The 25,196-nt window shown below is 45.8% G+C and overlaps 1 protein-coding gene and 1 long non-coding RNA gene across 5 annotated transcripts in view; one reads left to right on the top strand and one right to left on the bottom strand.

Moving 5' to 3' along the window:
• The window catches only part of LOC311608661, a 74,051-nt gene that overhangs the window by 40,340 nt on the left and 8,515 nt on the right, over positions 1-25,196 (top strand). The window lies entirely within an intron of this gene.
• Positions 1-25,196, bottom strand: part of C2CD2 (C2 calcium dependent domain containing 2) — a 62,496-nt gene that overhangs the window by 32,929 nt on the left and 4,371 nt on the right. For all 4 annotated transcript variants that reach the window (XM_084801205.1, XM_084801202.1, XM_084801203.1 and 1 more), the window contains exons 2-4: positions 18,421-18,519; positions 4,310-4,429; positions 2,435-2,539 (exon numbers count right to left, since the gene is read on the bottom strand). In XM_084801205.1, coding sequence (XP_084657331.1) covers positions 2,435-2,539; positions 4,310-4,429 — 225 coding nt within the window. In that variant the 5' untranslated portion in view covers positions 18,421-18,519. The remainder of the gene's footprint in view (positions 1-2,434; positions 2,540-4,309; positions 4,430-18,420; positions 18,520-25,196) is intronic.

The raw sequence follows: 25,196 nt of genomic DNA, 5'->3' as shown, positions 1-25,196 counted from the left end.
GAAATTTTTAAAAAGCGGACCTGAATCTCTAAAACATAAGGTCTCTAAACACCAAGAACCAGAATGACTGACGTTTCCATGGCTCCCGTGGGAAGCCGCATACACGTGTGTTAACTAGCTCAGTCCTTACATCGCATTATATCCACTTCACAGATAAGGAAATTAAGGCACAGAGAAGTCGATTAACATTTGCAGGGCCATACGGTCCATAATCAGGAGAGCTGAGAGTCAAATCCAAGTGGTTAAAACAGTTACGAGCCTGTGTTTTGAACCGGGAGGCTATTGCCTATCCCCTCAATGGTCTCTTGATTACCCAACCTTCATTTTTAAGTTGGAGTAAAAGTCACTTGATATAAAATAACCATTTAAAATGTACAATTCATTGCTCTTTTTTGTATATACACAGTACTGAGCAACTACTACTTAAATATATTCACAACTTTCTCACTACTTCCCAAAGATGAACTCTGACTCCATCGTATCAGGAATCAAGTCCTCAAGCCCTGGCATCTGTCTTCCTTTCTCTTTGGGTTGCTTCTTCCGGACTGGATGTGTCACGATGTCACAAGTGTAGCCTGAATCTGGCTTTATTGTTTGCAAGGCTAATCAGGATCAACTATGCACCAGCACACCACTCTGTTTCTGGCTGAATAACACCCCACATGATGGCCATGCCTCATACTGAGCTCTTGTTTCTCTGTGTGACCTGCACAGTCGTTTCTCCCTCAGCAGACAGGAACTCTGGCCTGATGGCCGGTGTTATCCAACAGGCTCAGGAACAGTTGCCAGGGCAACCTCCCTTCCCGGCCTCCCCTATCCCCAGTGCTATTTTCATTCACTAGGGGTGCTGTGGGTCTAATACTGAGCCACAAAGTGATCTCCAGAATGCCTCTCCACAGAGAAATACATTGAGTGCGTAAAGAAGGAGGAAGAGGAAGTACACAATGCAGACAGCATGCTGCTGCCTGGCTGGAGGAGGCATGAATGCAGTCACCTTTGTAAAAAGACAATGGCACAGTCGCTGTGCACAGATGCCGGTAGGGCCAAACGGATGGGTGCAGAGCTTTTCCCCAGTCTGACTGTTGGTGGAACTGACATTAGTGGAAAATATATACAAGGAGTTAAAGAGCAGGCTCAGTAGTTCAGAGCACCCATCTGATTCCCAGCTCCCACAAGGTAGCTCACAACCTTTTCTAACTTCAATTCTAGGGCATCATCCAATGCCTTCTTCTGATCTCTGCAAGCACCACATGCACATGAGACAAAGACAAAAATGCAGGCAAAACCCATACTCATACAAATAAAAAATAAGTTATATAAAAAATAAATATACAAAGAAGCATCGACTGAGGCAATTATCAAGATCAGATTGGTAGCACAGCTATCCATAGGGGGAAAAAATGACTCAAGGAATCCCACAGACTGGTGTCCTTCTCCACATGAGAAATACAGCGTGGCTGAGCTTGCCTGTGTGGACGGCAGCCCTGGACAAATGACGTTATCACCAGAGAGAAGCAAGCAGCAGAAGGAAGGAGAAAGAAGGGCGGCCCCACCCCAATTCATTTTCTCTCCCTTCCTCCTGCTGTTTGCTTCTCTCAGACAATGACATCAGCTGTACAGGCCTGCCATCAACACAGACAAGCCCTGACATGTTCAGTATCTCCTGCTGAGAAGGGAACCATTCTGTGTTCAAGATTCCTTGAGTCATTTTCTCCCCTGGGTAGCTGTGTTACCAGTCTGATATTAGTTAAGTTACCTTAGTCAGTGTGTGTGTGTGTGTGTGTGTGTGTCTGTGTGTCTGTGTGTCTGTGTGTGTGTGTTAGTATGTATGTGAAACTTACAAACTCAAACCAAACCAAAGCCAATCAACCAAGTCCTCATACTGCACACATCTCTGTCAAAACACGAAGGCTAAAGTATTGACAGGACTAGGGTAGAGCACTTGTGTAGCATGGTCAAGGCCCTGGGTTCCATTCTCAGCACCAGAGAAAAAGTGAAAAGAGAGGAGAAGAAAAAAGTGAGATGAAAGGAGGAAAAGGAAAGTCTCTTGTTGGCAAACATGCTACAAAGTCCACACGTCTCTCCTGTGGTGAGTCCTCGGTGGCTGAGCTAGTTGAAATGGAACAGAACTTCAAGGGAGCTTTTTGAAAGCCACAGGAAGGATTCCCTTTTCCAGCAAAGGAAAGTGACAGCAGGGAACCTTTCACCTACTCACCGCAGCCCAGTTTCCGTCCTCATACCCTGAGGCCCCAGGAAGTAGAAAGGGAAGTGTCCTCTCCGTCAGAGCCTCAGGGCCTTGTCTCTTGCGGCCCAGGTCAGCAAGCGGGGAGTGGCTGGCAGGGGCTGCCCACCTTAGACCTGCCCAGTTAGAGACACGCCCTCCACTCACGGTTACTCACACCAGTGAAAGAAGGACAAAGACTTACGGACTGACCTCCCCTGGGGCCTGGGGCTGGATCTTGATGGCTGTGTCTGGCGCGTGGGTGAAAGACCACCTGATCTGGATGTCCTCTCTCTTCTCTTCCATGTGGAATTCCATCTGTGAGAACAAAGCATCGAGCAACAGTTACTGGGTAGCTGAGTTCCCTTGAATCTTAATTAGCTCATGTATGCATGCTATTATGTGTTCCATATGTATACTATATGCACATGTTGCATGTGTGTACTGTGTGCCGTGTTTGTACAAGGTATGCATGCATATTATATGTGCTAGGTGATTTTTGTCAACTTGACCCAAACCTAAACAAACCTTAAAATGGCCCTATAGGATTAGCCTATAGTCAGTCCTGCAGGGATTCTGATTAGTGACTGATAGTGGAGGAGCCCAGTTCACTATGGGAAATGCTACCCCTTATACAATCCTGGGTTGTATAAGAAAATAGGCTGAGCAAGCCATGGGGAGAAAGCCAGTAAGCAGCACCCTCCGTGGCCTCTGATGGAGTGTGACCTCAGAGTTATATGCTGGAGTGAACTCTCTCCTCCCCAAGTTGCTTTTGGTCATGTTATTTTATCACAGCAATAGAAAAGTAATTAAAATAATGTGTATGAGTTGCCTATGTGTATGTAAGTATACTGTGTGCATGCCTGGTGACCCTGGAGGCCAGAAGAGGTGAGATGCCCACTGGAATTGGAGTCATGAAAGATTGTAAGCCCAGCATGAGGATGCTGGAAACCAAACCAGGTCATCTGCAAGAACAGTACGTGCTCTTAGCTGCTGAGCCAGAGCTCCAGCCCCTGTGTGTGTTCCTTTAGTCACCTGTTCTCACGGACAATGACTCAGCCGCTGCCTTGGTCTACCATGGTTCTTCCAAAATGGGCAGCCTCCCCTCTGCCTAGGCAGCTCCTCAGGCCAGGTGTCACTGACAACCTACAGCCTCACTGTGCTCCGTGCTGCTCTTTCTGTCACCAAGCCATAGGAGAGCAGAGAGTGCAAAGGGACCCAGGGCACCCTGTCTTCGGTCCTGGGCAAGGCCAGTATCCATGTCCACGTGTCCCTGGGATTATATATGGAGTGCCATGGAACCCTCCCCCCTATCACCTGGGCCACTCCAGCAGCCTCAACTGGCCTCCTATATTGAACAGTCCTACTCATATGGAGGAGGCAGAATCATGGAAAGACGGCCAGGCCTTCATCCCTGAAGCCTTATGTATAGGGCCAGACATAGCAAATGGGACTTGGCAGGTGTGACCTGGATCATAAAGTGGTGAGAACATCTTACATCACCAGATGACCAAAAGGAATCATAAGTATCTTTAACAATGAGAAAGGCTGGCAGGAGACTGGGCCAATAGGTACAGTTTGAGGACTATACCTATGGTGACTGAGCTGAAAAGGCACAAGGCACAGTGACCAAGCAAAGATGATGTAGTGCATGAGCTCTTTACAACTGAAATATAGCCAACAGGAACATGAGCCCACAGTCCCGTAGCCCTCAAGGACCCTATTGAATACGGCTATTCTCAGAGTCAAACTGCCACCATTTTCATCTTGTCTGCTTGCAGAAGATCATCATGGCCGCATTTGCTGAATGCTGACGGTCCCTGATGGACCTTCTCCCAGTTATCTAGTCACTTCTCCCAACCAGCTGAACACAATGCTGCCCTAGTTCCATATGGCCTCAGAAAGGGCACAGAGCATAGAGCTAGGAGGCACTGGAGGAGAGGGCTCCATCTCATCGCTGTGGGGCACAGCCTTCCAGTGTCGGCCACTCAGCATGGAGGACCCTCCCCGCCTCCCTCCTATGGGAGGGAAGGCCAGGTCGTGACTATCACGGACTTCCTGTGACTGATGACATCTACACAGCCTTACCTTTAAATGAAACGGGGAAAGCCGGACGTCATACAGCTGGAATTCAGAGCCTGGGGCAGAGGCAGGCCCTGCACTGACCAGGAACTGAAGGGTCTCGCCCACCACATGACAGATCACCATCTGGGGAGACAGGGGACAGGGGATCTTCAGAGGACAGCCTACCATGGACACCTTCATTTCACTGAGCAACCTAGACTTTCTGTATTAGCAAGGAAAGAATTTTGAGTCTCAACTTTAGGTAAATACTCAGATATACATCTTTCCTACCAGGAAACAATCCAGGAACTAGACACTGCCTCAGACACTTGATTCCTGATGGATTCTTAAGAGATTTTGTCCTGCTAAAGTCTAGTTGTCATGATTTTTCCATATATAATGAAGGTTTTGTTCTTTAAACATCGCTGTCTTATTTTGTTTTTTTAACAGTAGCTGCATTTACATTCCCCAGACAGTGCCAATAAATGAGTCACCACATATAGGCGCTAACTACCACACCTAACAACCTGAGTTCCATCTTCAGGATTGACATGCTATAAGTAGAGAACCAATTTCTACAAGTTACCTCTGACCTACACACACACACACACACACACACACACCCCACATACACACACATGCACACCACATACACATACACACATGCACACCACACACACACACACCACACACACACACCACACACACACACATACACACACACACATGTACATGTACACCACACACACACCACATGCACACACATGCACACCACATACACATACACACATGCACACCACACACATATACTCACACACATACACACATATACATGCACATACACATGCACACACACCACATACACACACACACATGCATACCACTCACATATACACACGTACATGCACACACATGCACACACATACACACCACACACACATACACACACACATGGACACCACAGACACATACACACACACACACACACACACACACGGACACACATACACACAGGCATACCACACATAAACACACACATCTACCACATACACCACATACACCACATACAGACACATACAGACACACACACATACACATACGCACATGCATACCACACACACATGCACACGCACACATGCACGCATGTACACAAATAATAAATGTACTTTTTTAAAGCTCTAGACATTTCTGCCCTCATGTAGAAAAAAAGCCGCTTGCCATCTTTTGCTAAAGTAAGCCTTTAAAAGAAAATAAGTCATAAGTATTACAAGCAAAAAATGTAAAAAGTAGCCAGGTGTGGTAGCACACACCTTTAAAACAATACTCAAGAGGTAGAGGTAGGCACATCTCTGAATTTGAGGCCAGCCTGATCTACAAGTAAGTTGCAGGACAGCCACAGCTACCCAGAGAAACCCTGTTTCAAAAAAACCAAAAACCAAACCAAACCAAAAACTTTAACATGTGTTGATGAAGAAAAAAGTTAAAAATGTTATCCAGGACATAAAAATTATTTCTATCTAAATAGCTTTAGTATATTATTTTTTAATGTGATAATACATTTTAAGAAATAAAATATTTATGTAAACTTATAAACATGTAAAATTAAATAACTCTAACAAAAATAGAATTATAATATGAGCTCAAATATAAACTGAACTTGTACTGTAGAACAAAGTTATAAATGACAGAGACGATTACACCAACAATAAAGCAAAACACAATCTGCTGTAAGGTATTTCATTTTACAAACAAAATAACACAGTTGTTTTTTTTGTCAGTGAGTCCTAGGGGAGCCTATCTTCTATGTCAGATTCCAGCCATGCCAGGCAAAGCCCTGAACGTGCCCAGTGCGCACCAAGGCCAGATGCCAGGCATGTAGGAGCTGCAGCAACAGGGCAATGCTAGGTGCTGCACGGCAGGGTGGCTAGGCAGCCAGGAAGCTGGCCACTGAGCCACTGGACGGCTGAAGATGACACAGGAGAGGCCTCTGCCTTCCCTCAGGGAATGGCTGACCCCACCCCTGCAGTTCACTTTGGGAGACAGGGAAAATTCTTTAATTCTCCAGTGTATTTCTCAGAATCTAAAACACAAAGTGGAAAGATTGTGGAGATAATTACTTTGCCAGGCCTGATGCACAAAGCACAGAGCTAGGCTACCCATCCCCTCTTTATTTCTCACCCCTGGCCTCCCACACACAGTTTCCACACACAGCTTTCTGCCGTTTCCCCAACACACACACACTAACGTATCCTCCAGATGCTCTGAGCTCCATTAGGGAAGCTTCTGGACTCTAGGAGTGGAGTCCTGAGCACACGGCCTAGCAGGAGTTCACCTAAAAAAAATCACCCTCCTTCTCAATTCTGGAAGGAAACAAGTTCACCTTTCTTTCATGCTTTCCTGTGACGTTACTCTCAAAAGATGGATGACAGGAACTGGTTATGTCTTCCCCAACCCCAGAGTTCACATAGGGTTAGAACAACAAAAATGTTTGGATAAGAAATGTCACTGATTTATGTTAAAAATAAATGTTCTATAAACAATCCTTTGTGGAAATTCTGATAGCAGAAGAACTCCATGGGCCAATGGCTGATGCAGGGACCTGTTCCCAGGGCCTGTGCCCTTTACTGCTTGAGATAAACAATAAAACAGCTTTGGCTGCACGACTATCAAGACACTGTAGACCCTTCTACACTGAGCCCATCAGCCCTGTGCTGAGAGCACAGCTGACCTGGGGTGGGAGGTAGAAGTGTGTTTTAAACCTCATAAGAAGCTTTGGTTTCCAAGACCATGTAACAGCCCATGGCCCAACAGCCATCCTTTGAGAGACACAGGGCATCTAAGCATTTGGATAAGCCTAGGAAGAAATCAGGCCAATAACTAAATTCAAAGGACTTGAGGATTTCTAGAACATAAGACTCCAAAGCTCATGATTAGCTACCTGTGATGGTCAGTGTTAGCTGTACATGTGACAAGATCTGGAACCACCTGGTAGACAAGCTCCCCCACTCACAGCCAACCATGAGGGGCTTCTTAAATCAGGTTAGCTTGGGCATGCCTGTGGAGTAATCTGGCTTAAGTTAACTGAGGCAATAGACAGACCCTTTACAAAGAGGAGCAGCAGGGTCCCCAGCTTGAGTCTTGAACTGCATAAGAAACTAGCTGAAATACAATATGACTGCAAGCAAGCCCTTCTCCCTCTAGCTGCTTTTGTCAGCTATTTCATCACAGCCATAGCAGAAGGGACTGAGGAGCCACTCACCTCCCCTACTCCCAGTGCTAGTAGAGTCATTAATGGGGCTGCTTCAAGTTGCAAAGTCTTTTTACAGCATCCCAGTTCTTCCCCATCTTTACTGCACTGCATCAGCCAGGTGCACTAGCCCAGCTGTGAATCTAGATTTCCCCACAAAATGATAGCTAGGCTTCCTAGTTAGCCCCTTAGCCAAAAGGAATGGGTATCTCTCTCCCATTAAACTACATTCCCTACAGGATTTCAGACCTGTTATCACCAGTTCCCAAATCGTGTCTTTCCCAACTCTGCAATCTATTCTCCCCTCTACAAACATTCTTAAAGATGTGAGAATATTGTATCAATAAGATGTGAGGAAAAAAAATGTGAGGAGAGTACCCAGTGTTTACTCTGAAACGGGATTTTTTAATTATTTATTTTTAAATTAATTTATTCAGATTACAACTCAATTGTTATCCCATCACTTGTATCCTCCCATCCCTCCCTCCCTCCCTCCCACTTTCACCCAATTCCCCTCCCCTAGGTCTATGACTGAGGGGGATCTCCTCTCCCACTTTATGGTCATAGGCTGTCAAGTCTCATCTTGGTTGTTTGCTTATTCTTTCTTTGAGTGCCACCAGGGCTCCCCACCAAGGGGAGGTCATCAAATATGGGGCACCAGAGTTCATGTCAGAGTCAGTCCCTACTCTCCACCCAACTGTGGAGAATGTCCTGTTCATTGGCTAGATCAGAGTAGGGATTCGATCTTTACTACTTGTAATGTCCTTGGTTAGTGCAGTAGTTTGAACAGACCCTGCTGGGCCCTGATCCACCCATTACGATGTTCTTCTTGTAGGTTTCTAAGGTCCTCTGGATCCTTCTATTTTCCCATCTCCTATATTTCTCTTACCTAGAGTCCCAGTGTGATGTCCTCACATCTATCCCAATCTCCTGGTAGGTGAAGACTTTCATGGGACATGCCTTTTGGGCTAGTGCCCAATTTAAGTGAGTATATACCATGTGGTTCTTTCTGCTTCTGGGTTTACTCACGCAGTATGATTGCTTCTAGTGGCATCCATTTGTCCACAAATTTCAGAATTTCCTTGTTTTTTATAGCTGAGTAGTATTCCATAGTGTAAATGTACCACAGTTTCTTTATCCATTCTTCAACCGAGGGACATTCAGGCTTTTTCCTGGTTCTGGCTATTATGAATAAGGCTGCTATGAATATAGTTGAGCATATGTCCCTGTTGTGTGGTGGAGTATTTTCTGGGTATATTCCAAGTAGTGGAAAAGCTGGGTCTTTAGGAAGCCCTATTCCCAGTTTTCTGAGAAAGTGCCAGATAGATTTCCAAAGTGGTTGTACTAGTTTGCATTCCCACCAGCAATGAAGAAGTGTTCCTCTTTCTCCACATCCTCGCCAGCATGTGGTGTCATTTGAATGTTTTATCTTAGCCATTCTGATGGGTGTTAAGATGGAATCTCAGAGTTGTTTTGATTTGCATTTCCCTGATGATTAAGGAGGTTGAGCATTTCTTTAAGTGTTTCTCAGCCATTCGATATTCCTCTGTTGAGAATTCTCTGTTTAGTTCTGAGCCTCATTTCTTAATTGGGTTATTTGGTTTGGTGGTTGAAATAGGGATCTTAACCAGCCAGAGTTAAGTACTACCACATCTACACAGTTCACCCTGTATGATGGTCAACACTGTCAATTTGATAGGACCTAAAATCACTTAGGAGACAAGCCACTGGCATGTGTGTGAGGGAGTGTGTAGACTGGGTTAACTGAGGTGGGAAGACTATACTGAATGTTGTCGGTGCCATGCCATAGAATGGTGCCCAGAATGGAGAAAGCCAGCTGAGCACCGGTATTCACCTCTACGTTGCCTTCCCTGAGGGTACCAAGCTCCTGCCACCATGCCTTCCCCAGCATGAAGAACTATATCCTCTCAAACTATAAACTACACAAACTTTTCATCCTCTAAGTTCATTTTTGTCAGGGAATTTTGTCACAGAAATGAGAAAGTAACCAATGCATCCTATTTACCTATTGAGTCACAATATATAGACTCTCAGGCTTATTTCATAAGGAACTCTCCCAGGGGGCTAAAGTGAAAAATTCTGGAAACAAGATGTCAGTCAACTCTAAGGCAAGCTGAGTAGATATTGTATTTCTCATCTTTACTATTTTGTGGGTTCTTCTTTTTTCCTACTCTGTATCCCCCCCCACACACACATTATATCATTAGCTAGGAGAGAAAAGCAAGGAGGGGAGAGAGAGAGAGACAGGGAGATCCCTGAATCAAATATCTTTCCTTCTGTCCCTTCTTTGAGCTCCACTACTAACAAACCACAACCAAATCCCCTGAACAACTAACAACCAGCCATCCTACCTCTTGGAGCCCTAGCATTTATATGGCCTCTGAAAAGTTCCCAGAATTCCACTATCTGCACCTGGAAAAACCACACCTCTGCTAGAGCACGAGGCAAATCACAGTCCTCTGCTGTGAACAGTCTGAAGGAGCCCCATATCCCCACCCCCTAGATTAAAACAAATTCTTATAATAGTTCTGTGTTTTTAAAGGAGCCAGATTTCCAGAATTCTCACTACAATAAGGTGTGCCTGACCACAGTGGTTCCCTTTTCTGGATTCTAACTCCCACTCCAGCAAAGCTCTCTGCTCATATCAAGAAATAAAACAAAAAAGGAGGCTTTCCCCCAATACTGTACCACAGGAAGCGGGATTGTGACTATATAATATGGTGTCACACAGAAGCATCTGTGTATAAGCTTTCTCCCTCAAGGACTCTGCATGAAAGGACATGGAAAAGATGTTTCCTATAGAAGGCAGACTGGAATGAAGTGGGCCTTTTCCTTGCTGGCACTTAGTGCTGCTTGTTAAAGGTCAAGTCATTCTGCCATCTATCCATGATGTTCTGGCTGATCTAGCAGCAGCAAAGATTGTTTCACCATGTGTCAACACCCAACAAGCAGGTTCCTTTCAAGGGCAGAGTCTACAGTGGCACTCAGGGGGTGGAACCTCCCAGGAGGAGCTTCCACCTGCCATGGGAAGGATCCTAACTCAAAAACAAAAACAAAAACAAAACAAAAACTGCACAACCTATTAGCATTAGCGTCTTAGCATACATACCAGGTTAATGGCATGAAATTTCAAGTCACATAAAGCAAGCAAACGAAAAGATCAAGGGAGATTTCTGTGAGAAGTAAAGACACATTTGCTCACTTCACTGCCCTTGCAAACTAGAGAGGCATGGTCAGAGCATGAGCACAGTGCTCTCAGGGTAGACATCGGCACACAAAAGACAGTAGCCATGCTGATAGAAGTAAGCGCACACCACTGACCACACAAGTAAGGCTGTGGCCTTCCCACTATCTACACTGTTTGTTGCTGCGGTTTCACAATTTCATGGGCTGTCTCATTCTTTGTCGTATCACCCTATCTCATCTCTTTTTTATGACAGGTGCAAGAGCCACAAAGACTACTGTGCACAGCAGCCAGAGAGCCACCACTTGGTAGCTCTGTTCTTTGGCCAAGTGACTTACTCTCTTGTCTCAGTTTCCCCTCCATCCAATGGCACTTTCTGTTCTTCTAACAGGAGTTTCATGAGCACAGATGAAAAGAAACACAGCCCAGCCCTTCATATCCAAGGCCGTCACAGGTATGGGTGTCATGGGGCCCTATGGAATCCTGCCCCTGTTTTCTATGCCCAGCCCTACTGGGAAAGGATTTGCAATTAGCAAACACAGACCTACTCATCCCAACCCCAGCAGCCTGGCTGAGCCTTTCCTGCATGCTGAGCACACCTAGACTTTTATTAAAAACCTTTAGCCTAAGCTGGTCCTTATCCCATTAGGAACCTTGGCTTGATTTTAAAAAGCTTATCACAGGGCACCAGGCCACTCATCCAGAAAGGTGATACCATTTGCAATCCTTGAGGTTGGTTCTCAGTGTGACCACTGCTGGCACTGGTAAGTTTTCCAAACATGTTACAGCAGAGTTCTCAGGGTGCAGGCAAATGTAACAGCCTGGCTCAGCTACATGCCCCAGTACAACTACTGAAGTGACAAATACTGATAAAAAGCCGAGAAGGAAGTAGACACTGTGGCCATATTGGGAAGAGGAACCAATAAAGGGCCCAACGGTCCCAGATGTATCTACAGGGTCCTGACATAAGGTTGGTGTGTAAATAGAGGACAAAGGATGTTACAGCTAAGCGGCTGGCCAAGGTGCTGTCCCATCCATCACTGTCTTGGCTTCAGTCTCTCCTGCCACGAAGTCCGATAAGCTGTCAGCACTGTGTGAAGCCTCTTCCTGAGTGACAAGTTCCCCCCCTTCAGCCTTTCTTTTCCCTGAGCACAGGATTCCTGGAGAAGTTTTAATTCTTTGGGCTTCATTGCTTTAGTAGGCTGGCAGTGGACAAGGGGGACGTTGATGTCGCTTTAGAATTTCTCCTCTTCTGCCAAGGGTTGAAGTACATTTAAAACAACACCCATCCCACTTGTTAAAGGAATGTGACTGAGTGGGCGGCCCTGGCATGGTAGGGCTGGTCTCGTCACCAGGGTTTGCACCTAGATTGTCAAGACACCTGACAGGGAAGCCTCTGATGAAGCTGAGAGACATAAAGGGCCACAGTGCACACTGTGGAGGATGGGCTGGCTCCAGGATACTCTTACGTGAAAATAGAACCTTGCGTATCCTGGGTGGAACATTCTAGAGCAGAATCTTTCCAAGGATGTGAAGAAAGAGAGCGTAGGTAGGAACTAGTTCCTGTGTGAGTATGTAGCTGAGTCTGGGAGAAATCACCAGTCTGCTGGTGCATGCTGAGACTAAGCAAGAAGGAAAGAAGGCCTGAGAAGAGCCCAGGCCGTGGATCACCTCTTTACAGCAGGCCTTGCTATGACCAGTGCCTGAAATCTGGGCCAGGCTTGTGCCTGGAGGAAGCGTCATCTAACAGGATGACCCTTGAGTGGAGCTGGTACAGGAAAAATGCCACCACTCTTCAGGGCTTGCTGTGGGTGATAAGCAAGTGTCTCCTGTGGGCTAATGAGACTGGTGGTGCCCGGGAGTCCCTACACAGCTTTCAGGTACCATTGGTCAGAAAGACTAAGCGATCTCGAAAGCTAGGAGTCTGGAGGTCCAGGTCAGTGGGCAACTGAACAATAACCAGTCACTCATAGTGCTAAAGCCTGCATCCAAACCCAGGTGAGGAAGGGAGGAGCTGGGGGAAGCCATGTCCAGAGGGGCCTGGGGGCATGCCTACTGCATAGACACTATGCACATACAGATTCATAAACTGAAAATAGTTACAAACTACTTTTCTGGGTTCGGAGAACCCTTCTGATAAGCTCTTGAAATGAAGGGCTCCTGGGAAGCCCCAGTTCGTCCTCCGCCAATCAAAAGTGGGGTGAGAGGCAGGGCCTCAGCCTGGAACCCACCTATTTTCACTACCTTCTAGTCATGAGGCTCAGAACGGAACTGAATGGGAAGATATTCAGTATGAAGATACTCACTACGAAACACACATGTTCCATGTCCAAAGTGCCGTGTGTGAAACAGATCGGACTGTTCCAGACTCAGTGGGGTGGGTGGGGTGGGAGACAGAGCCTGACTATCACCCCTGCCCTTGGTACTTTTCTCTGTCCAAACCCTGAGAGAGCTCACTATGGGCTGTGGAGAGGGACTAATGACGAAACTGTGTTTGCAAAGACAACTGTGAAACACATGGGTGTTGAAAGGCTGCAGGCAAAGTCCAAGCTTAGGGCCCTTTGTATGAACTCACTAGCCAAGTAGCCAGTTGGGAAAAGACATTATGAAATGGAACACGTTGGGCTTGGGAGCACCTGTTCCTTTCTTAGCACAAGATACATAGCCTTGGCTAAGGCCAGGTAAAGGTGGTTCGTGGCTACTTCAAGCTAAGCAATCCTGTGTACCACTTGAGTTAACTCATACCACCTCTATGCCCAAGATGGCTGGGTGCGGAGTGTGGCTATCTACACATCCAGACAGGAAGCCAAGCCTTGTGTGAAGAGGCAAGGGAGCATGGAGCCCTGTCCTCAGATCCTTTCTCCTGCCCAGGGTAAAACAGCCTTTGCCTAACATGCAGATTCCCTCCAGCAAGTCATATGCCCCCACTGATGAGGCAATCAGACAATTCAGATAACCAAGAGAGACATAACAAAGCAATAGACCTGGAAATGCACTGAATAGGGCTAGTCTCGGGGAAGTTCATCCTCTCTGTTTTCCGAGTTGTTAATTTTTTTTAGGATTTATTTATTTTTTATTATGTATACGGTACTCTGCCTGCATGTACACCTACATACCCGAAGAGAGCATCAGATCACATTATAGATGGTTGTGAGCCATCATGTGGTTGCTGGGAACTGAACTCAGGGCCTCTGGAAGAGCAGTCAGTGAGCTCTCTCTCCAGCCCCCGAGTTGCTAATTTTGTAACTATAACTTCTACACTTGAGACAGAATGTGCCACTTGCAGCAAACTGTGTCTAAATTCTGTTTAGAGTTTAGATGTGAGCATCTGCATACGCATATCGCTGTCTATGGATGTCACCACCACCATCAAACTAAGGACCTGGTGAGGACGAAACCACAGCTCAGCCACAGGAAAGACAACAGCTTGCAAATAAAGCCGAGTGAATGAAACAAAGCCTTTAAAATCGTTTATGGATTTCTCTATTGGTTTTCACTGTGCCACTCCCAAACTCCGGAACTTCCCATTTCTCAAACAGAAGGCATGTCCCCACAAAATACTAACTCCATGCCTTCCCCTCATTTTATTTTCTGCCTATGTACTCGACTCTCTGGACCATATCTAGAACCTCACCTAATACCTCTTACAGTGTCTAATCTTTTATATCTGGGCCTAGTCAAAGGTCCTCATATACCTAAAGAATGTTTCAGCATTTCCTTCCTTTATGAGGCGGAGTAATAGCCTTTGCTCACATCGGTGTGTTCGCACAGCTTGGACTGCTGTTCCCTTTTGTCTATGGTGAGTGATATGACTCTGAGTAGGATGTACAAACACTATTCATAGAAAGGCTTTGGTTGTGTATTCACCCTGTAGATGGATTAATAGGAATGCACTTCACCCACCCACTTTCTTTTTTAAAATATATTTTATTAATTTATTCATATTACATCTCAATTCTTAACCCATCCCTTGTATCCTCCCATTTCTCCCTCCCTCCCATTTTCCCCCTACTCCCCTCCCCTATGACTGTGACTGATGGGGACTTCCTCCCCCTGTATATGCTCGTAGGGTACCAAGTCTCTTCTTGGTAGCCTGCTATCCTTCCTCTGAGTGCCACCAGGTCTCCCCATCCAGGGGACATGGTCAAATATGGGGCACCAGAGTTCCTGTGAAAGTCAGTCCCCACTCTCCACTCAACTGTGGAGAATGTGCTGTCCATTGGCTAGATCTGGGTAGGGGTTCGAAGTTTACTGCCTGTATTGTCCTTGGCTGGTGCCATAGTTTGAGCAGGACCCCTGGGCTCAGATCTGCCCATCATAATGTTCTTCTTGTAGGTTTCTAGGACCCTCTGGATCCTTCCATTTCCCCATTCTCTCTTGCTTCTCTCACCTAGAGTTCCAGTAGGAAGTCTTCCCCTCTGTCCCACTTTCCTTGTGAGTGAAGACATTCATGGGACATGTCCCTTGGGCTAGTGTCCAGATATAAGTGAGTATATACCATTTGACTCTTTCTGCTTCTGGCTTAACTCACTCATTATGATCATTTCTAGTTCAATCCATTTGTCCACAAATTTCGGGAATTCCTTGTTTTTAATAGCTGAGTAGTATTCCATAGTGTAAATGTACCACAGTTTATCTATTCTTCTACTGAGAAACACTTAGGCTGTTTCCATGATCTGGCTATTATGAATAAGGCTGCTATGAACATGGTTGAGCAAATGTTCTTGTTGTGTGCTGGAGCATCTTCTGGGTATATTCCAAGGAGTGGAATAGCTGCACTCACCCACTTTCTGATACTGCTTTGGGGGGGGTGGATATGAAGATCTTTAAAACTAGACTGCTGTAATGCCTGCATCTCTGTCCCTCCTCAGTTGCCAGGCTAGCCCGTGGCACTATTCCACTGCCCCTCAGACTTGGCAGTTTCAGAAAATAACAAGCACAAGCTGCCCAGCTCCTGAGAGTTACGGTCCTTATCTGCCACTGACAGAGACAATGCCGACTGTTGGAGAAGGCACTTCCCAAGGAGGTCCCAGGAAGGTTATGATCTCCACTCTCCATGCCTCAGTCTCTACTCTGTAAAAAGTGGCCACAGGCCCATCTACTTCAGGTCCCTGCCCGCTACATGGGCTGTGCCAGCTTCAGTATTCCAACGCCTGCCACAGACTTCAGTTCCTTTTACCATTCTGGGATCTTCCAAAGAGCTCTCTGGACTCACTAAGGGGGTAGCATGGGCATGTGACTTCTGTACTAGCAACGGTTGAAGGGAAGGGACCTTCCTTGGGCTGATGGCATAGCTTCACAGTGACCAGTTTTAAATAGAGTATCTTGGACCCACCTAGTCCACCCAAACCTGGCATACTCGAGTGTGCACCTGGAAAGCTGGGAGAGAACCAGGCCCCTGCAGCATCTGTCATTTATGCTTGTGAGGGGGGAAAAGTAAGCTATTTATCCAGCCAAGGAAGAGGAATAAGTAAGTCTGATTCTACAAGACCCTGATCCTAATGACAGCCAAGCAAGGGAGATACACAAGCCTGGCTTGTCCAGACCAATGACAGGTAAGGAAACAAAGTTATAACTGATCAGATGAATCTCAAATTCCATGAAGAAAAATCTTGTTACTAAAGTGCATATAAGCTGACAGAAGTTAACAAATACAAATAGTCCTTGCTGTGAAGGTGACCCAGGGTGTGCAGGGGTCGGGGTGGGGTGGGGTGAGGGATGGATGGCAGCACTCGCCTCCTCATCTGTGGATATCTGGGATTTCCTCCGAGTGGGCTCCTAAACATACCCTGTACACGTAACTTGAAAGTGAAATGGGCATAGATCTGCGAATGCTAGTCTTTCATATGCAGGGGGGTGAGGAACACACAGAAGTCTGAGAAGAAGAAAGTTGCCTAGCTTCTGGATGGTCACCACTGTGGGCAGTAAGCAGGGACGGAAGACGGGACTATTGTCTATGTCACAGCCTGAAAAATCTATTATCTTCATAGAGACACTTGCACACTGAATGTTTCTGCAGCAGTATTCACTATAGCTAACTTATGAAACCACCTTAGATGTCTAACAACAGAGGAATGCATAAAGAAAGTGTGGCTTGAATACACATGGAATTCCTTTCAGCCATTTAGAAGGAAGTTATACCATTTATGGGAAAAATGAGAGAATCTCATTAAGCCAGACTCAGAAGAACAAATACTGCCTGTTTCATTTGTGGCTCCTAGATTTTATATAGATACACAAGATCACATGTGTATGATCATATGAAATACAAGCTGTTAGTGGCAGGCAGGGAGGAGAGTCTTTTTTTTTTTAATTGTTTTGGTTTGTTTTATTTATGTATATACAGATACCCTTTGAGGCCAGATGAGGGTGTCAGATACCCTGGAGCTAGAGTTACAGAGGGTTGTGATCTGCTCAGTATGGATGCTAAGAAGTAGACTTTGGTCCTCTGCCAAAGCACCAAGCAATTGCTGAGCCATCTCTCTAGCCCATGACTATATTCTTTTTATGTATATAGAAGTACATTCTCAAGGGTTGTAATGAATGGCCCTGACAGGGCCCCTTTTCCTCTTACAGTAAGTCTCACTCATCTGATATCCATGGGAACCACAGTGGCAGGGATGTCCCACTAGCCATGTGGGGAGGGTTTCTGAGTCTGGAAGATAAGCTGAATATTGGGCAAATAAGCCATTCTTAATATTGGGGAAGATTTAGAGGCCAGGAAAATAAAATATGTGATATTAATAATAATAATAACCATTAGCAATAAAGGCAATAAGTACAAGATGGTAATGTAAATACAGCAAGTTGATTTTTTGATATTTCTGGGACTCAGTCTTGAGATTTCCCAAGACTTTCTGGTCAGTCTCATGAGTGCATCTCACTTGTAAACTGAGCAGTGGCACTCATTTTACACCACATCTCACTGGCTCAGAAACTCTGCCTCACACATAATAACTTTGCATATATACACACGCCGGTTTTACCGAGAGGCCATAGGATTCAGCCTTTTAGACTGTACCCAAATGCTTTCAACACATTTGTAGCTGTGCAGCCATTACCACCAACAAACCCTCTGCCTGTAGGCAACCACTCCATCCCCACCAGACCCTTCCCCACCCAGGTCCTGGCATCTCTGGCCTGGTTCTATTAGCTGGTTTATCCATATAAACAGAATCATATAACACAGGGCTGCATGTGGCATGACGTTTGTTGTTTTCTGAGACAGGGTCTCATGTAGCCCAATTTGGCTTTAAACTCACTATGTAGCTGAAAATGACCTTGAACTTTTGGTCTTCCTGCCCCTACCTTCTGAGTACTAGGATTACAGATATGCACCACCATCCCTAATGTATATGCTAGAGAGCGAACATAGGACTTCATGCATGCTGGGAAAGCATGCTCCCAATTGAGGTACATCTCCTGCCCACAGTAACATGTTTTCCAGGCCAACTGATGGTACACATATGTGTTGGTGTTTCTATCTATCTCAATGCTGAATGATACTCTCTTCTGTGCAGACTTTTTTTTTTTTCAATCCATTTATCCAATGATAGGCTGGCCATTTCTCCCAGAATAAAGGTTCTATTTTCAGTAATTCTGAAGCAAAGCACTTGCCCAGCCCCAGCTTGGCATTCACTCAGCACACAGGGAAAGATGTCACAGTTCAAATACCTAGCTCACCTTCTCTTGGGCTGACTTGGCCACACTGGAGACCTCCCCGACTCTCAGCTGCAAGGGCTGTCGCCATGGGTCTTGCTGGAAAGAGAGACGCAGTGGACCCTGGAAGAGAGAGAGGCTGTGTGAAGAGGAATGCATAAATGTAGCCTGAGTTTTGTTTATTTTATTTTTAAGTACACACTTGCTACAAAATTAAAAAGAGAAAACTTGTAAAAAGAACATCCCAGCAATGGGAGGGAAGGAGGGAGGGAAGGAGGGAGGGAGGGAGGGAGGGAGGGAGAGAGAGAGAGAGAGAGAGAGAGAGAGAGAGAGAGAGAGAGAGAGAGAGAGATCCAGCCAATACTGGAGATTGCTCAACACTTGGCAAGGAGGACCCCACAAGGAGGGAGTGACAGAGATAGCAATTGACTCAAAGATAAAGCAACAAAGCACTGTGCTGAGCCCTAAGTTTCAAAAGAGGGGAGACATGCAGCCTCAGGGCAGGCTGTGGCTCCCCTCCCCTCCCAGCTGTGCTTTCCTGAGGAAGTGCTCTTCCCTGGATGGAGGGAATTCCTCCTGCTTTGTGAGGCTGTGGGCAGTTCTGCTACTTGAGGTGTTATCACCCTTCTCCTCTTCCACTGCTGGGCAGAAACCCAGAGCCTGGCATCTCTCTGGGATGTGAAATGACCCAGAAGACTACTGACTGGAAAGGCACCTGTCTGGTGCCTGTGTCCCCAGTCTTTGCCTCACAGCCCTCCAAAGATGCGCCTGGTTCCCCAGCCACATGGTTCAATAAGCCATGCATTCTCCAATAAACTCTGTGTCTCTCTTGGCTTTGTTTTTGTTTGTTTGTTTGTTTGTTTGTTTGTTTTGGTGTGTGTGTGTTTATAATGTGTATATGTAAACATTTGTTGTCCGAATGTGTAGGTTACAGAAAAATCTTAAGTGTCAGTCCCCACCTCCATTCACCCTTGTTTGAGACAGTCTACATGCACCAGGCTAGCTTCCAATGAACGTCCAGAGATCCTCAAATCTCTTATCACGCCATATGAGCTCTAAGATTAGAAAGATGCATGCTACCTTCACATGGGCGCTGGGATTCAAACTCAGGTTCATATGCTCGTGTGGCAAGTGGTGTACCCGCCGAGTCAACCTCCTCTGTCTGGGGGCAGCAGAGGTGGGGAGTGTCTTTCAAGTCAAAAATGTCCAAGTCAGGGCTAGGGATACAGCTCAGCTGGCCAAGTTCTTGCCTAGCATACACAAGGCTCTGGATTCTATCAGCATGGTGCCACATCTCTGAAATCCTAGCATGTGAGAAGCAGACGCAGAAAGATGAAAAGTTCAAGGCTACACTTGGCTACAGAGTTAGTTCGGTGCCAGCCTGGACTACATGAGACCCTGATTTGGTATTTTTGTTTTGTTGTTACTGTTTTTTATTTCTGTTGTTCATTTGTGTTTTGTTTTGATTTTTTTTAAATGTTCAAATGGCAGATATATTAAGTCAATGTGACTATAAGGCAGTAAGACTGATGCTTTATGAAAGTAAATATGGGCTTGGACAGCAAGCCAAGGACTGTCCTCTTAAATAAGCTCTCTGGAAATGGCCAGCTTGCATACTAAGATGCCCTTAGATTGAAACCTTTAGCTTTTCCTGCTAGATAGCCTTTCCCGTCTAAATTCTGACTGGGTAGCAAGAAGTTGCTGTAAGTCAGGACTCCACGGCAGGACGCTAGTTACCTATATGGGTATGAGCAAAGATGGAAGACAGAAGCTTGCGATGGGACCAGAGGAGTTCTGGCAGGCCTAGCGCAGTGACATAATCCTCTCCTGACCTTTTAAGAGTTTCCAGAGATCCAAATGAAGCGTAAAATGCACAGTTCATTTTGACTTAGGATTCAGAACCTCACCCCATGCTAACAGCACCTACTTCATTCCTCAGTCATGAGAGGCGGTAAAATCTACATCGCAGGAGGAATGATGTCACCGTCTCCAGGCTGTACTGGCAGAGTCTGGAGCTGAAGGTTGCCTTGGGGGGAGCAGCTGGCTAAGGACTCTATGAATCTGCTGTACTATGAGCTGACCTTGTGGCACAGAGGCCAGTGCCGGGTAGGTGCCATCAGCAGAATGCCCGAATGCTAAGGTGAGCCCAGCAGAACACAGAGTGCCCCCAGAGAAGCCTAGAAACACAGGGCTGCCTTCACTCCACCTGTTCACAGATTGTCCTGGAGCCACAGCAAGACAAGTAGGGTGGATGCTCCTTCCTGTGCTGCCTTCTGGGAAAAACCTTGGAAAGATCTTTAATGCCAAGGGATTCTCTTACAAAAGATACAAATTGTAAGTTAAAATAAGACAGAAGAGAGAGAGCTGGAGAGATGGCTCAGTGGTTAAGAGTACTGGCTGCGCTTTCAAAGGACCGGAGTTCAATTCTCAGCACCCACATGACAGTTCACAACTGTCTGTAATCCCAGTTCCAGGGGATCTGATACCCTCACACATATACAAGCAGGCAGAACACCAATGGACATAATATTTTTTTAAATCATTTCTTTTTTTTTCTTTTCTTTTCTTTTTTTTTTTTTTTTGAGACAGGGTTTCTCTGTGTAGCCTTACCTATCCTGGACTTGATTTGTAGACCAGGCTGGCCTCGAACTCACAGTGATCCACCTGTCTCTGCCTCCCAAGTGCTGGGATTAAAGGCGTGCGCCACCATGCCTGGCCCTAAAAAATCATTTCTAAAAGCAAGGATGGAAAGACTGCCTTTCTCTTCCAATCCACCTGCTCCTGGGGCTCAGGAGTAGGGCGAGCCCACAGCTTTCCATCAACTCTTGCACTCCCGATGTTCTGCCCAAGGCTGGCAGCACCGGTCCACAACCACCAGACTAAAGACTGCACACACGTGAGAATCCTCGTGTAAGAACTGCCAGAAACACACACATTCACTCGTCCTTACGAACACACACAAACACACACCAAACACACACATTCACCCATCCTTACGAACACACACAAACACACACCAAACAAATAGAAAATTAAGAAGACAGGTAGGTAACCTTCAGACCCTGACCCATACTACAGAGCCTCTGTGATTAAAACAGTGGCTCTGGGCAATGAAAGGAAAAATCTAGAACAGCCTGACTACAGGTGGAAGCTCAGCCATAGGGTCACAAGTGTAAAACTCCATACATGCCATGAAGCTTTGTTTCAAACACAGGACTGTTTAAAATCTGTGTTAAGCTACCTTCAGTGTGTGCTGGCCCAGGCATCATGCACACTCCTTAAGTTGCACATGAAACGAAAGAGAAGGGCATGATTAGGCTCAGGTCCCATCCCTGGGATATCTAATTACACATAAACAAATATTTCATAATCAGACATCAAGAACACTTCTGGGCTGTGCGTTGTGGCGCACATCTGTAATCCCGGCACTCAGGAGGATCTCTGTGAGCTCGAGGCCAGCCTGGTCTACAGAGTGAGTGCAGGACAGCCAGGGCTACACAGAAAAACCCTGTCTCAGAAAAAAACAAACCAAACCAAAACAAACAAAGAACACTTCTGGCCCAAGAATTTCAAATAGGGATGTGGCATGTGACAAAAGTAACATCCCATGGTACTGGAAGTGGGGGTTTAATTTTAAAATCTAGAACACTTATAGGAGTCAGAGGACAAACTGGAGTCTCCCTTTCCTCCATGTGGGTTGCAGGGGCCCATGTTTGGCAATAAACATCCTCACCCACTGAGCCTTCTCACCAGCTTGACTTTTTAAAAGTATTTTATGTATTTCTTATATGTTTTTAGTGTAGAAGATGGCATGCACATGCCTCAGCATGCACGTGGAGGTCACAAGAAAGCTTGAAAGGGTTAATTCTCTTCTACAAGGTGGGTTCTAGTGATTAAACTCAAGTCATCGGGTTCAGCTAAAAGCATCTTTAAACCAAGATGTGGAAAAAAAAAAAACTAGAGAGAAACAAACACTCACAAGGAAGCCTAAACATGTGAATGACATAACCACTCAAAGGGAGTAGGAAGAAGGGTATTAAGAACATCCAGCCTGGTCTACAAAGCGAGTGCAGGACAGTCAAGTCAAGGCTACACAGAGAAACCCTGTCTTGAAAAAGCAAAACAAACAAGCAAACAAACAAACAAGAACATCCAGAAAACCAGTTTGACCATTCACAGAGCCTGTGTTCTAGCACATGTGTTTCTACAGGGTTAGCACTGTGTGGACTCAAATTCATCAAATAGCAGATCAAGAAAGAAAACTAAAAGTGAGGAAGAGGGCTGAGGGTGTGCTTGCCCTGTAAGCTCAGCATCCCTAGAACCCAAACAGTCAGATGAAGTGACGCTTGCTTAAAATCCCAGTAGGGGAGGTTGGACTGGCAGACACACACACACACACACACACACACACACACACACACACACACACACACACACGTGCGCACACAGACACACACACAGGTAAAACAAGAAACACACATGTGGGCTGACAAGAACACAGCAGCATGTTGCAGGGCATTTGATCACACTGTGAGCCCCAAGCTTGTGTTATTTACTGGAAGAACCTGTTTCTAGTTGTGGTGTGTCTCAGCTGTAGCACACACCTTTAATCAAAGAGCTTTCTCCTTATTGTAAACAGGATTAAGTAAAGTTAACCATAGGTCAAGAGGCACAGCAAGCAAACAGTTGACAGGGAGTGAACATGGGGTGGGGGGGAAGCCATAGAAAGTAAGAGGAAGTCAGGAGGATGGATAGAGATGTACAGGAAGTAGAAAGGAGAGACATTCAGTTTGAAGGATTTTTTTTCTTCTTTCTTTCCTTCTTTCTTTCTTTCTTTTTAATGCAGAAGGAGAACTGCCTTTTCCTTTTGGGACGTTGACTGTGAGGAAGGTCAGCCGGGTGCTTTCTCTGCCCTGAGCTAGCAAGCTTTCACCCTAGCAATTTAGGCAGCAAAGTAATAGTAATGGTACAGGGTCAGGACCCACAGAATAATTTAAAGAACAAACAAACCATAAATCCACAATGATGTATACATCCAGCTAAATATACATGGAGTAGTGATTCAGCAGAGTTCCAGTTGATAAAGAAGGAAACAGCAAATCACCATTAAGGAGATTGTACATTGGTAACTGTTACAGGTCAGCCACACGGAGGGACACTAAATCAAACAGAAACATCCAAGGATGCGTCTCCCATGACAAGGTAACCACAGCCAAAGGTGAAGATGTAAGGCGCAAAGCCATCTCTCCAAAAGGGCCAGGACACACATTCCCAGGAGCGAGTTACACTGATAAGCTCCTTGATAGTGAACAGTCTGTGTTGGGTACTGTTTCTGTGTGTACAGTCTGAACCCGACAGCAGGGAAAAGCAGACATTTGGCAAAATGACAATCAGCAACACTCCATACTATCAAGGTGTCATAAAGAACAAGACAAAATGAGAAACCATTATAGTCTGTGGAAAACTTAAGAAATGCCAACTAAGGGTCCTGGGAAACCCATGGGCAGTAAGACGATGTACAGAGGAAGCTGCTGAGGTGGAGAGATGCTTTGTTTTCTTATTAAAGGGATGGTGATAATGTTAATGTCTTGTATTGTTACAATGTTAATTTCACGGTGCTTTTAGTTTGTGGCTACACTGTGTTCAGGTTAGCTTCTTGTTCTGGTCGATGTTAATTTTAATGAGTGTTTGGCTGTAGTTAGACTATGCCTGGGTGAGCTCCTTATGTACCTGAATTCCTCCAGGTATAAGTTACAGCAACCCTGTACCAACAGTGAATCCGTTCTAATAATTGAGTGATAGTTATAGGAGGCTGGGTGAGGAACACATAGAAACTATTATCTTTCCAACTTTTCTGCAAAATCAAAAGTCAAACAGTTTTCAATGGAAAGCTCACAAAAGAGCAGGCCACCTTACTTACTCAGGATATGCCAGGCACTGCTCACGGCCTTATACAGGCTCACAACCTCTCTATAGCATTCCCTTCTGCAGCAATATAGAGAGATCAGATTTGCCCAAGACCACACAGCTAGAGAGCACAGAGTTGGGAATCAAACTCCAGCAGGGGCTCACATGGATCTCCTGCATGGTTAAAGAACTCTCTTCCCTCCTCAGCCACCAAAAGTGTGTTGGGAGATAGCTTTGTCTTATCCACGGCAATCGTCTTCTCCTTCTACCAGGCCTGTCTGTCATTTACCCAACTCACGCACAGGGGTTGCTCCCAGCCACATCTGAGCTGGCCATGAAGTCCACCTCTGTGTGGAGAGACCGAGCTCTGCCTCAGCTCACAGCCCAGAGAGCAGATGGAGGCACAAGGGACCAAGAAGCGAACACAGGCAGTCTGCTGGGTGTGTGCATGCGGCTGCATCCTTACAGGACGGAAGGAGTCAGGAGTTTGTGATATTTCAAGACGTTAAAGGAGGAGGAGATCTGTACCACAAGGAACTCTGGGATGCCTTGCAGGAAGATGCTCGTACTGGGAATAGGCCTGAGTGTGTGAGCTACAAAAAGGAGGCTGTGATGTGGGGGCCATGACAGAGTTCAGAGTTGCCCCGAGCCCATTTTACTTCTCAGTGGGGGGCGGGGGCAGGGTACAAACTGACCCAGGACCTTTACTTGAAGTGGGTGTCAGAGTCTCACTACCAGTTTTCCTGTGCACAGTTTCTGCCATTGGTTCTTGTATGCATAAACTGAAAGCAATCAGGTGACAGGAAGACTGCAGTTACTGGCTACCATTTGCCTGCAAGTTGCAGAATCTCAGAGAATCCAATGCTGTTCAGAACAAGTCCATCCTCCAAAGA

The sequence above is a fragment of the Acomys minous genome, assembly GCF_964271855.1.
Source record: "Acomys minous genome assembly, chromosome: 11".
Lineage (NCBI taxonomy): Eukaryota > Metazoa > Chordata > Mammalia > Rodentia > Muridae > Acomys > Acomys minous.
Note: the sequence above shows the minus strand (reverse complement) of the source record. Positions and strands in the feature narration are given on the sequence as shown.